The 13,563-nt window shown below is 32.3% G+C and overlaps 1 protein-coding gene and 1 non-coding gene across 3 annotated transcripts; both read right to left on the bottom strand.

Annotated features, from left to right (window-relative positions):
- Window positions 1-765: 765 nt before the first annotated feature.
- LOC115976155 (lysine-specific demethylase JMJ30) lies at window positions 766-7,919 on the bottom strand. Of its 2 annotated transcripts, XM_031097302.1 has the most exons (7): window positions 7,389-7,919; window positions 5,091-5,300; window positions 4,532-4,663; window positions 4,283-4,426; window positions 3,024-3,116; window positions 2,331-2,409; window positions 766-1,056 (listed from the first exon to the last, which is right to left on the bottom strand). In XM_031097302.1, exons 1-7 carry the CDS (start codon window positions 7,821-7,823, stop codon window positions 1,016-1,018), a joined length of 1,134 nt encoding a protein of 377 aa, XP_030953162.1. In that variant the 5' UTR covers window positions 7,824-7,919; the 3' UTR covers window positions 766-1,015. The 2 variants fall into 2 exon arrangements, with proteins under 2 accessions (XP_030953162.1, XP_030953153.1); XM_031097293.1 differs by lacking the exon at window positions 766-1,056 and having other exon boundaries at window positions 2,086-2,409; window positions 7,389-7,918.
- Window positions 7,920-8,904: 985 nt separating this feature from the next.
- TRNAR-UCU lies at window positions 8,905-8,977 on the bottom strand. Its single transcript has one exon. It is a non-coding gene; the product is annotated as a tRNA-Arg (tRNA).
- Window positions 8,978-13,563: the final 4,586 nt, after the last annotated feature.

Genomic DNA, 13,563 nt, shown 5'->3' on the forward strand with positions numbered 1-13,563 from the left:
TAAAAGTTATGGAATAAAATAATATTACCCTGTACCTCCTGATTTTCTATCAATATCTCTTAATTTGCTGTTATAATGTAAGGTTCGACATCATGGTTTCGTGCATAAACATCAAGGGTGAGTTTATTTTGTTGTGATCTTTTTTTTTTTTTTTTTTGGTGTGCGCTAATCTTACTCATGCATGTACAAAAGGGATTTCAAGTTTGGAATCCCACTCAACCACCCCCAATACTTATGGAAATAGTGGGTTTCAATTAACTCAACTAGTAAAAATTTTTATCATCAAATAAGAAATTGAGGATTGAAATTCTGTTTACACAAAAAAAAATTAAAAAATAATTAAGTATATTATTATGGAGAAATAAACCTTATATCAAATCCAAACTCTGAGAAGGAGTTTAAAGGGAAATGAGAGGACTACGCGTAAGTTCCATGGGACTCAAAACTCCTGGCGAAATTTGCTTTTCTACTAACTACTCCAAGCTTTCTTTTTCTTTTTCTTTTGTCACAAATCTAGATGTACTTGTCCAAAGCCTTGCAATTTTTTGTGGTTTATATTAATAACTACTATATTTATTTTTTTAAGAATCATTAATAGTTAAATATCCTCAGAAAATATATTAATACCACTGAATTGTATTCTTTGCTAAATTTATTTGTCATTCAAGAATTATTCTTTTATATGCGAATGAGCTATGTATAATTTATTTTGAGAATGGTTTTAGAGAGTCGCCTTTAACTAGAAGTAAAGGAAATCAAGTGATTTACTCCCAAGACTTATCAAGGAACTTAAAATTTAGATACATATAAATGATATCTTGTGCAAATCTTAGATAAATATTTCAAGTTGACAAAATACATAAATCTTCTTTCTCTCTCACAGTTCTCATGTTGACACGATACCTTAATTTATCCAGTTTTGGTTAGAGCAAACCCACAAATAACCATATCTTGTCTCAATTCTTTTCTGCTTAAGTTTGACCAAATGAATCATATATTCCCAAGGTTATGACACCTAATAACCCCCTCTTGGGTTTTGCCTCGACTTCCAAGTCACTAAAACCAAAACAACCAGTTAAACACAATTTGGAACTCAAGTTCATTAACAAATTAAATTATACATTTACATTCAGTTTATTACTGAATTATTTTATTGCATAAATTCAAACATGTTCATAAACTACTTGATTAACTTATTCTTTTCAAGTATAAAATAAATATTATGAGTAAAAAATTTTATCCATTCACAAGTCTATGTTAGTAATTAAATAACTAAAATTATATCATTTGAATTAATTAGATAAATGGTTTTCATTTACAAGCTAAAAAAAAATAGATTTATCAATCATGTATAGTTAAAAGTTATGTAGAAGTTTTATTAAGAAATAGACTTTTATATTATCACTAAATTATAAATAACAATTTGATATCTGATATCTTATTAATGTATTTACAATTTTACAAATTCAATCTTAAGTTTATATAAGTATATTTTTATAATTGTATACATAATAACATTTAATATTATAACAAAGTAGTTCAAAACATTTTACTATCCTTAAACTTAGTTCATTAAATAACATTTAATATTATAACAAAGTAGTTAAAAACATTTTACTATAGTTAAACTTAGTTCATTTAATAGTTCAAGCTTAACATGAACCAGAGTTTTGACTCATCTTCTAAATAAACGAATATAAACAAGTTTTTTCCTTAAATCAAGTCAAATCCATTCACAAACAACTTGATTCATTTATAGCACTATGTCCTACGTAAATTTTTTAAAAAAAAAAAAAGAAAGAAAAGGGATAGGGAACACAAGTGTAAAAAAAACATATATTTCAACTATGCAGCTGAGAGATGAATAATGAATAATCTATATAATAAGAAATTTTATTAGCTTCTCAAAAAAAAAAAAAAAAAATATATATATATATATATTAAGTAACCATGCTAAAAATTATCAAAAGTCAGTTTTACATGTCTCACATATAATAAAAAACAATTCTATCATTTGGAATACTACAGTCGAACAAAATTTTTATATACATAAATATATTTCTAGTAATAATATCAATCAATTTTTTTTTTTTTTTTTTAAATAAGTAATAATATCAATCAATGTTACAGCTACCCCTGTCTAGTAAAAAAACATAGCAGCTACAATTATCCAAAATGCTCAGTTCTATATCAAGAAAATATACGGGAAACGATAACATTTCATGCCATGCTTCAATTTTGAATGTCACTCCACCAAAAGCTAACTGACAAACTTGGGGTCAAAGATCGCACGTAGTGCCACCATTTGGGCGGGATATAAAGCATCTCACCTTCCTCTAAAATGCAGTCTTGAAATTCTAAGTCATGCACCTTTGGAAACTGCGTCTCGTCTATGTTGTCTAGATCAACCTTCATTCAAAATTATCATCAATCAAACTGGAGAGGGATTTTAATTTCATACAATGCAGATCTATACGACATGAAAGTGTTAGCATGAATATGCTGCACTCTGAAGACTGACACTACAAAACCAGGATGGAAGATAAGAGCAAGAAATGCCCACAAGTTTTCTTCAGTGTAAATTTGTCTTTTTGGGCCAAAAGTTACATTCAATATGAAACTCAATTTATAAATTAAGTGCGGTATGCGTTCAAGTTATAAATCTAAGGTGGGAAAAGAGAAGGAAGATAACAAATATGGGATTCAAACATAGAACAGCTTAGGAGGTTTGACAGGAGATAATGTCCAGGCCAAACGAGAAAATGTGGCTGCCAGATATATATGCTGGATTAACAAAGTTCTAAAGAGGAAACTGATATTATTATCCAGTGAGGTGTTAAGGAGCCCCAAAAGGGTTCCAAGGAATTTGCTTGATTGCAGTTTAACGAGATTCTGGCACAGAATGACTTAGCCACTAGCATTGCAAGTGTACACATAGTCCCACATTTGTGTGTGTGAGAGAGAATGTGTATATTCATCAAAATGAGAAAGCAAGCTTATGCAGAGTTAAAAAAAGCAGCTACCTGGCTTGAATTTTTAAGCATGGTTTCAGTGTAAGGGTAAAGTTCCTCTGACACTGAAGCAGAATAAAGCCTTATATACTTTTTGCCGACGACCTGAAAATGAAGCGGCAGAGCCAGTTCAATAATTTTTTTTTGATAATGCAAAAGACAATAGACCAACGCGCACACACACATTGCAGGTCTAAATCAAACCAAAGAATGAAGCCTGCACGATAAGCTTATACAATAAAAGCGCATCAAAATGGTTGTATAGAGAAATTAGTTAGTTCAACCATTATTAGCTATTTGAATCAATATATTTTATTCAGAGTTATGGCTTACATAAATTTAAGTTGATTGCATCACTGCATGTAGGAAAGCTGCAATAGTGTATTTTTCTTTGCAATTACATGTACTTTCATGGCTCTAAAACAAGCTTTAGTACACTCGTGGTCAAGTCTCACTTGGCACTTTTGCTTTAAAAGAGCTTTTGTTTATGTGCACTTGAGACCCTAATAACACCAAGACAACTTTAACGCACCACAACTGTCATACACTTTTCCTTTTAATAGATGGAACTGCTTAGAAGTTAGAATACAACATAACTTTTATTGCAGATTTTTTGCTCATCAGTGAAGCAGAATATAACACTTACTAAGCATTAAAACTTTGCAAGGGATTAAGTTCATTAAAATGCAATGCCTCAAAATAAAAGTATAAAAATGCTCAAGTTTAAAGGTCAAGATCCAATTGAATTGTCTTGCCAGGACTCTATAATTTGTCACAACTTAATGACGTGTGTAGCTGTGTACAATTTGCTTTTTCACCTTCTCAAGAGTGAATGATAAATGCCTGGCATTGAAATACATGAATGTCTGGGCACTGCCCATTTTGACATATTTTAAGTCTATCACAAAGTCATACAAAGAAGTATGAAATGCTCACTTAAAATCAAACCATAGAGACTGAAATTTCTGTTATCCCATAGAATGGAGTTATGCATTCAAAGCGGTTTACCTATTTTACATAATTTAATTATATAGCAAATATCCAGAAGTGAGTAGCTTTAACTAATATATCACTTCTAAGGAGAAAAGGAGAAGCTTGAAACCCTAGCAGAATGATCATTGTAAACAATAGGAGACTGAAGCTAAATTCCATACGCAAAAACAAATAACAAGTGCTAAAAGCAACAGCCACTTGAAGATAAATATAGATGAACAAACCCCAGAAGACACCTTCATTTTACAATTAATCAATGTATTATATGTCTATAATACCTGAGCAAGTATATTATGATGTGGATCATGGTGCAACGGTGTTACTGTCCCAGCTGGACCAAACCAGGCATTAAGAGGCCTCAGCTCCCCACCCCCAGTAAAACAATAGTCAGGAACACAAATGTCCTTCCGTAACTCACTTATCTGCCATTGAAGTATGATATCACTATTTGAAAGGCAGCAAAGTGTAGTTTGACTGTCATGTATCATGATACCACAATACAGCATCCACAAAGAATACTTAAATACCTGATCAAACAACGGATGTTGGGCGAGATATGTAGGGTTGTCAGAACAGTTGTTTGCCTCAATCCTTGCAAGAAACTGTGAAAATGTGATAAGCTCTTGCTTCCACTGTGAGCATAAATAGTTTTTGCCAACCTGCAAAAAAGTTTAAACTTTACCAATTTTCAATTATTAAATGAAAGTGGTGGGTATGGTAGGGTGGCAAGTAAATTGTGACAATGATTTGATCATCCGATGCTCAGACACTGACCCTGCCTAATAGGTGTATTATGCGTTAAACAACCCCTGAATCATCGAACTTCATCAAAATCAAATGATATGGTCACAGTGGACTGGGATGACTTTATTTGTGATAGTAAAAATAAAAGGAATACAAGTCATTCAAGAATAATGCAGAAGCAGTCTTAAAAATAATCTGGAGCAGACAAAGGCATTTGTAGTGGACAATATATTTGGCTATTGTTGCTATATATGGGAAAAGGAATGGACCAAAATAGAGCCTTCATATTGACTTAGTAGACTATATTCAAAACTTATCACAACAACAGTAAAAATTAATTACCTCAACTGGAACTGTGCGGTCTCCAGCAACCCTTTTTAGATAATCCAAGTCATTCCACTTTGTCCTGGCTGGCCAATGAGCCATACAGTCACTAATAATAACTGGAGAACCTGATAGAAAATATTCACGAAGGAACCCCTCCAAAGATAGAGCAGGCCTCTTTACCACAATTTTACAAGACAGAGACTTAATGGGTAAAGACCGAAGCACCTGCAATATTAAAAGAGCTGATGAATCTCTCTTCACTTGTGATATGCAGCATGCTAATAACCAACTCATAACCATATACAACCATCTAATACAAGGAGGATTACTCAAAAGAGCAAAAATATGGAAGGAAAAGAAAACAGAACATACACTAAGATCTTATCCCTTATTTCATGCTGATCCACCTCTTCATTGCCTATCACCCGAAAAAAAAAAACTCATATAGGCTCCATCTGTTTCAGCTTAAACCATTCTCAACAAAAGGTTTTGTACATGTTCAAGTGTTCAGTAGAACAGGAAAAGTTGGAAATGTTTTCAGTTCACTACAAGATTAATTCCAATATTCATAAATGACCCATGAAATCTTTTTAACCCTGTAAGCCATTTTCTGGAGACAGCCATTACCCTTTACACTTAAGTTTAAGGCTTCTCAAAAGGAAACCCAACTCAAAATTATCTCACTAATATTTTTTTTTTTTTAAAGTGAAATAATACTTTTTAAAGAATCTAAAATATTAAAAAATAAAGCTTAGCCAAAAGTCACTTCTTTCATTATTAAGTACAAGAAACCAACCAGGATTTAATCTTACATTATATAAAATACGTACTTCCTGGTAATCCTGGGTCTTTAACTAATGTGTAACCAGGTGCATTGGGGAATGTCATAGGTTCAAAGCTTACCAATCAACAGCAATAATTAATTGTCAGTGTTCCCAAAATTTTCAATCAAATAGTTGAAAAGAAAACTTGTGAATATTTTTGCACTAAAGCAAATGAATCACAGTTTCCTTAAATAATCTACAACTTGCTGGGGGTGGAGTGGGGAAGCAAAATCTAAGGCCTTAAAGATGAAATTTGCAAATTACTACTTTATACTGACTTTACCTATTATAAGGCGTAAAATTACACATTATGATCTTTTATGTTTTATCCATTTTAAAAGGAGATTATTTCCTTTCCATTTCTTCAACTTAGACCTACCAAAAAAGAGGAAAAAAAAATTTCTTTAACTGGGACTTGGATTATACAACTAACAAGAAAAAAGTCATGAATTTGCAAAAACACTTAGTTAGTCAAGGGAGATATGGTAAAAAAAAAAAATTATAACCAAACTCATCCTATCTAATGCTATGACACCCCCATCTTTTATAATTAGATAGTCTCGAAATTCGGGAGGAAGATATGGCGGTTTTTTTCCTTGAACATCTATGCATATATCTACCAGATACAATTGGGCCAATGATGGTTCTTGGTTAGATGACCAACCTTAAAGATCTCAGCTCACCCATATTGAACAGTGTTCAGAAAAAGAGAGAAGTCCCAATAAGCAACACCATTTTGCTGAAAATAATATGAAATTGTTAGTGAGCTCATGGGAGCTCTGCCCCCACAAATATAACCACAGTTCAAAATTTGTTTCCCCTCCTTTTTGGTGAATATTTTCAGTGTTGTTATACACATCAACACAAAATTATAATTTTAAATGACATAAAGCCTTGTACTTCTTTAAATTAGTAAAAGCTAAAATCTTCACTAAATTTATAAGTTTTTTTTATATTATATTAGTAAAAACTAAATATTTCATTGATTTCATATCATAATATCATGATTCATGAACAACAACGATATAGACCCAACAAATTTCATAACATTTGTGACAAGTGCAACATACTGAAGCACTAAATACTCTGGATGCACTCAATTTCACAACGTGCTGAATACAGTCAACTACGAGTGTTCGGCCAAAAGAGGTGGGTCCCCATGTAAATAAAAGTGGCCACTGCACAGAAAGTGTCAACTACTCACAGTCGACCACATTAACGTAATTTGATATTTAGCATCTCTAGAATTATCGAGTATCGCATGGACCATTAGTTACATCACTTTCATCGCTTTTATTGTGTGCATGAAGCATAACATATCTTAGAAACAACTTATTTAGCTAAAACTGAAAATATTTTGTTAAAATTACAGTAAATAAAGGTAAAATTTTGCTAAATAAATTTTCAAAAACAGGAAAAAAAAATTATATATATAATACTTAATTAATTTACGCTTACAAAAAAATTAAACAAAAAAGACGAACCTCACCTCCTCTTGATCGAGTTCATGGCGAACTAATCGACGATCAGAACTTTGATCGGAAACCGTGGAGTCCCTTGCTACGGCGGAGACCTTTTCGACGGCGGAGTCAAGGTCCTTACGGAGGAGCGAACCGCCCATGATGAGGCCCATATCCAAAACCCTAAGCGCCTCACTGAGCTCACCGTTGGAGAAGTGGAGCCTCGCCACGTGGAGGCACGCCATTGAGTACGCGTCCCGCCACACCGGCAGCACAGAATGCCAGGGACCAGAGTGGAGCTGCTCCCACGCCATCTCAAGCGCCGCCTCAGCCGCGCGTGGGTCTCCTGCCTCCGCAGCCAGCGTCGCCATGCTCACGTACGCGTAGCCTCCGTGCTCCGAGATCGCGTGGAGGAGCGTGGCGCTCTCCGCGTCTAGCGTTGGAGTCTCCAGCTTATCCGCCATTTGAAAAAAGAAAAAAAAAAAGCGCTGCGGTGACAGGTCGTGTGAGAGAACGGAAATCACAGTCACGGACACAGAGAGATGTAGAAATAAGCAAAGCTCTCAAATATATATATAGTGAGAGAGATTTTGTTTTTGTTTTTTTTTTTTTTTTAAGATATTTTGTTTTTTTCTTTATTGCGTGGATGCACTTTTTGAAGAGATATTTTTTGCATGTGCACTTTTTCAAGAGATATTTTTCTTTTACTGTTACAAGGAACCTTCTCGAATCATACTTACTGCACCAGTTTTTTTTTTTTTTTTTTTGTTATTTATATTTACTAGTGCCAGTAATTAAATCATCCAATTGAAGATGAATGGTTGTCGATATCAACATATAATGTGATGTCCAAAATTGGTTGATTGGGTGCTTCTTTTTTTAATTAAAAGATGGTTAGGAATATTTATTTTTGCTGCTAATTTTATAGCGCAAACACATACATCTTACACATAAAAAGATATTAATCCACTTATAAAGGTGGTGGTAAAACAAAATTAAAACATGTCTTTTATAAAGGTGTAAAATGGAGTGTGGAATGGAGGAGAAACATCTAACTAACAAGAGAATGGGCAAAAGAGTTTGTAGGTCTCAACTCTCAACACATATTTGGTGCTCTAGAAAAGAAAATGGAATGTAAAATATATATTTACAAAAATCAAGACTATTGATAAAGGAGAGAAAATAAGCGAGCAACAAAGGAAATAACAAAATATATGCATTAGACATGAAAATTTGGGTGCTTAAAGAATCCTAAATACTATATCCCCTTTAACATAAAGGCAGCTCTTAATCAACTTTTATTATTGTTAATGTTGTTGTTATTGTTGCGTGAGTAGGAGAATATATATGAAATATAATGTTATTAGACACGCCCTCTCATCTAGTAATAGTATCACCTCATTTGGGTCAACCACAAAATAAAATGAGGAGGAAGGGTGTGAAAATTTGGGTGACGTTCTCAATAATTCTAAGATTTTTTTGGGTTAAAAGCTGATTCATTAAAAGAAACTAAGTAACTACATTAATTACATAATCTAATGTGTGCACGCCCGGTGGGACTCGTACCCACAATCGCCTGATTAGAAGTCAGACGCCTTATCCATTAGGCCACGGGCGCCCTTGCTTGCAATTCTAGGATTTTTCCTTTGAAATGTAGTGTACCGGACGACCAAATTTAAGACCAACAAAGAAAATTTCTATGAGGCTTCCAATGCAATAATTAATATATATGGAGAGAGAGAGAGAGAGAGAGAGAGAGAGAGAGAGTTGGTGATAAAGAAGGGTGAGACGTGTACGTTCTCCAGACATATAGAAACAAATGTCCCTACTTTTTGCCAGGGGCGGCTCAACAGTAGAAGCAACTAATGCCATTGCCTAAGGCCCCAAGTGATAGAAGGCCCCCAAAATCAAGCTCCAGGTCAACAAAATTTAAAAATATAATCTCAAATATTAGTCAATATTTATCCAATACTATATTTAAAAAACAAAGACCGGTAGAAGAAAATTTTGGATTATTAATTATCTTGAAGAGTATTAATTATGCCCCAAAATTTAGCCAATACATGAAATTTCAATCTCAATATGTGTGTATTTTGTTTGACTCTCAATTTCAAACAGTTAGAATTATTCAGAATTTTAGACTAAATTGAGTCTCCTTGACACACTAAAAAGTAAAAACATAGACCAAACTCTCTCAATCTCTCCAAAACTCCTAAACTAAAACTGAATACCTGAAGAGGTTGAAATATTCTCCCAGATAATCAAAAATTGCCGCTAGATCTTCCGTCTCTACCTAAAATGGTAGTCAGTTACAAGCAGCTCCCTCGGCAATCGACAGTCCCTTGAAGAAGTAAAACAAAGCCAATATTTTACCTTTTTGTGACATAGCTTTCTTATTTTACTTTCTCTGGGTTATTTAGAAAAGAATGGGAGAAAGAAGACAATTTTTTTTTTTGCTTTTTAAAGAACACGGGAGAGGTTCTCTGGGTTTTTGAGGCAAATGTTTGGTAAAGAGTAAAGACTCCTCTAGTGGTTGTATTACAGTGACTACACTCTTCTAGATTTATCATTTTGTTCTTTTTTATTTTTTTTAATTCATAAATTCTTATTTTAAAATATAAAGAATAGTCTAACACTAGCTACTTAATTCGTTGTTTCTTGGTCCAATTAGATGTTATTTAATCTTTATTTTTTGAAAAGTATTTATTCTATTTGATTTTATTAAATAAATTTGTGAATTTGGTATAAAAAAATTTAAAAAACTTTTTAAATCAAATCTCAAAACAGATCTCTAGATTAATTTGTCACTAGCAATAAAAAAATATAACTAAAAATTCAGTTAAAAATCTTACAAATGAAAAATAAATTTATAAAACAGAGTAAGAAGATAACAATGAAATAATTGCAATTATTATCAATTAAAAAGAATATTTTAAAAGAAGTTGAATACAAAAACTTAATTAATAATTTTGCATCTTAACAAGCAAGAAAAATAAAATTTAAATAAAAATATTTTATATAAAGTTAATAATATAAAGTAAATATTTAAACAGTAAAAAAAGTCCAATTTAAAAGTTTCGCTTAAGGCCCCAAAATACCTTAGGCCGGCCCTGCTTTTTGCCTAGTATTATTGAAAACAAACAAAACAAGAGACATATAATTTGACAACAACGGTTGAAACAGTGGCTTTTGTCCAAAACCTTAAGTGAATGAAAACGATTTCAGGGTCAACATTTTGATCAGTTTGGAACAAATTCCTCTGAAAGAACGTAACCTTTTGCATCATTCTTGGCTTTTGTGATTTTTTTTTTTTTTTGGTTTTTTTTGGGGGGTTATGAATAAGTGTTTCATTATTACCAACCACTAACCACTAAGGAGAAATAATATCTAGAACGACTTTGTAGACCACATACCTAATCTGCATCGGGTCACACTATTTGGTTACGATATTTTCAATGTTCAAAGCATGTGACCAAGTATACATCCTAAAATTGATGGACTTTTAAAGAAACTTTAATGTATAAAATGACTTCAAGCTTCACATGTAAATCAATCAATCTCATATCAGATCCTACACATTTATTTTCTTTTCTTCTTTCCATTTCAATGAGAAATTTGCTAGGGCCACTTCAGGGTTGAAGGAGAATAATTCATTATTAGACAGTCCTGCACTATATATTTTCAATTTGTTATGAAGAACTTTGGTGATACAAATGTAGACAACATTGCAATAAGAATAAGAGATGGGCCAATAAACATGCTTTTAAGATGAAGTTGCATTTTCTAAAGAAAGCCAACATAGTCAGTCCAAAAATTAAAAAAAAAGGCTTGGACCTAACTTGGGCTTGAGTTGAAAAACATGCAGCCTGATCCAAAATGGAGAAATTCTATTTCTAGTTCTTATACGGTGAGAATAAAATCTTACAATATTTTCATAATAAATTAAGATGTCAACTCATCATAAATCAAAATAAAATAAATTTTACCTAACTCCACAACATAGTTCCAAACTCAAAATAAGAATTATATATATATATATATATATATAATTTATAAGATTTTGTTGTGCTTATACGCTTTTTTATTGCAAAACAGCTTGAGGGAAGTTTTAAATAATGCAAAAAAGATTGACTAAAATTCTATCCAACTTTCTAGCCAGCTAAAACTGCTCGATCCTCTCTCTTATTTATCAAATTAAGTATATAACCCCCAGTATAAAGGTGGTCCAATTAATACTTCGTTTTCTTTCAAACACTGACAAAATTCTTCTTCATACAAAGAAGAATCTCTCCTTCCCAAAATCTCTCATCAAAGCTTCTAACAATATCAAAGTCACCTCCCAATAATCATACCTAATCTCCTATTTGAGCCTTATAATAAGCTATAGTTTTCCACAAATCCATGCTTGCTATACCGCTAGCTGTTTGAAACACACACAAAGGAGGCCAAGAATCTTTGCCCCTTGCTTGCAATGATCTCACAATGAACCTCATTCAGCAAAAATAAACTTTAATCTTTGAAGCATTAACTTCATTCAAGTTTCTACCAGGCGCAACAAATAGATATCCTATACTTTTTAATCCAAGCCGGCCCTAATTTCCTTGTGTTTAAAGGAGTAAGTTAGACCTCTAATATTCCACACTGAAAATTAAAGTCCATTGAGATAAATCTAAGGGAGGAGTAGACTGTCTCTCCTTGCCAAGACTAACACCTTCACCACTACCTTCAAAAATATTTCTCCTTGGCTTAGTTCACTAGCTCACACAAGTTCATTAGGAGTTTTTTATGTATATATTTTGAGTACAATAAGTCTATAGTCACAATTTTGTTCACAAATCATTCATGTAACGAGTTATAAATAATAAATATTAAAAGTAGTATACGTGGACTGTGATTGTCTAGTAAATTCAAATAAATATCAATAACAATTATAGCTAACCTTTATGAAATTTATTAAAAAAAATATTATGTAATTAACAATTACTATTTTGAGTAATATTTTCCGTATAGCAAAAAAGATGCCATTCCTAAAATTATATATATATATATATAAAAGAAAAAAGAAAAAAAAGATGCCATTGCACTGGTGCAACATAGTACTCTATTGTCCCATGACGCAAGTTTCCATGACACAAGTTTCCAGGTAGAGTCGTACAACATAGTACCACGTATACAGCCAAAATAATTGGAAATTTTTGTTTGTTTCCTACTCTATTAAATAATTGTACAACTCTAATTGATTTTGTTTTTTGGGTGCTGCCAACTACTGCTTTTAAGAAATTAGTTAATAATCGTAAAATTTTGATATAATTTTTATGAAAATTAAAAAAAAAAATTGTTAAAATATTAATTTTTTTTTTCATAATTTTTTTTTTTAAAAATAGACTATTAATCAATATCATAAGAAAATTGGTTAGCATTTCTCTTGTAATTCTTCCAAACAATTCGTTTCTTAAAACTAGCAGCAAGTTGAGGATAAAGCAATTATGTTATCTGATTGCATATGGACCAATTAGTGTAGCACCATGAACAATGAAGTCTTTTGGGCCAAAGTTAGCAGTGAGTCAGTGAGTGCAGGGAGACAGGGAGCCCATACAGCCGAAAAAAGAATCACAAATTTTGGATTAATCTTTCCACCCATTCCTTTTTTTTGTTGAAAATTTGAAATTATCTTTTTTATGCCCATTGCCCAATTTCAAAAATAAATACAACCCAAATCCAAAAAAAAAAAAAAAACTCACTGCCACCTCAAGACTCAAGCAAAGCAGTAAACAAATAAAAGCATAAATTTTGCTTTCCAAACCATTTTTCTTTTTAGTTGTTATACTAAATACAAAACCGGACAAGAATTTTGAGCAAATAATTCTAGATAATTGCGTTTACAGAGGAAAAAAAATGTTAATAAAAACTGTTTTAATTTAAGCTAAATAAACCTAATATCAAATAGCCCATTCAGAAGTCTTATATTCTCAAAAGCCAAGTATGAACAGCTCTATACAAGACCAAAACTCTCAATAACCCATTATTATACTCCATCACTAAATAAAAGGAACAAAACTGGTGAGAAACTGAGAAACCCACCATAATAATCTCAATCTTTGACTGAATAGAGGTCCATATATAGAGAGGTACTAGGGTTCTATTGGGTTGTTGTTGTGGTGAAGAGGGTCAGGTCCAGTTGGAACTTCTCTTGCTGAGTCTTCT

Source organism: Quercus lobata, chromosome 1 (assembly GCF_001633185.2).
Source record: "Quercus lobata isolate SW786 chromosome 1, ValleyOak3.0 Primary Assembly, whole genome shotgun sequence".
Classification (NCBI taxonomy): domain Eukaryota; kingdom Viridiplantae; phylum Streptophyta; class Magnoliopsida; order Fagales; family Fagaceae; genus Quercus; species Quercus lobata.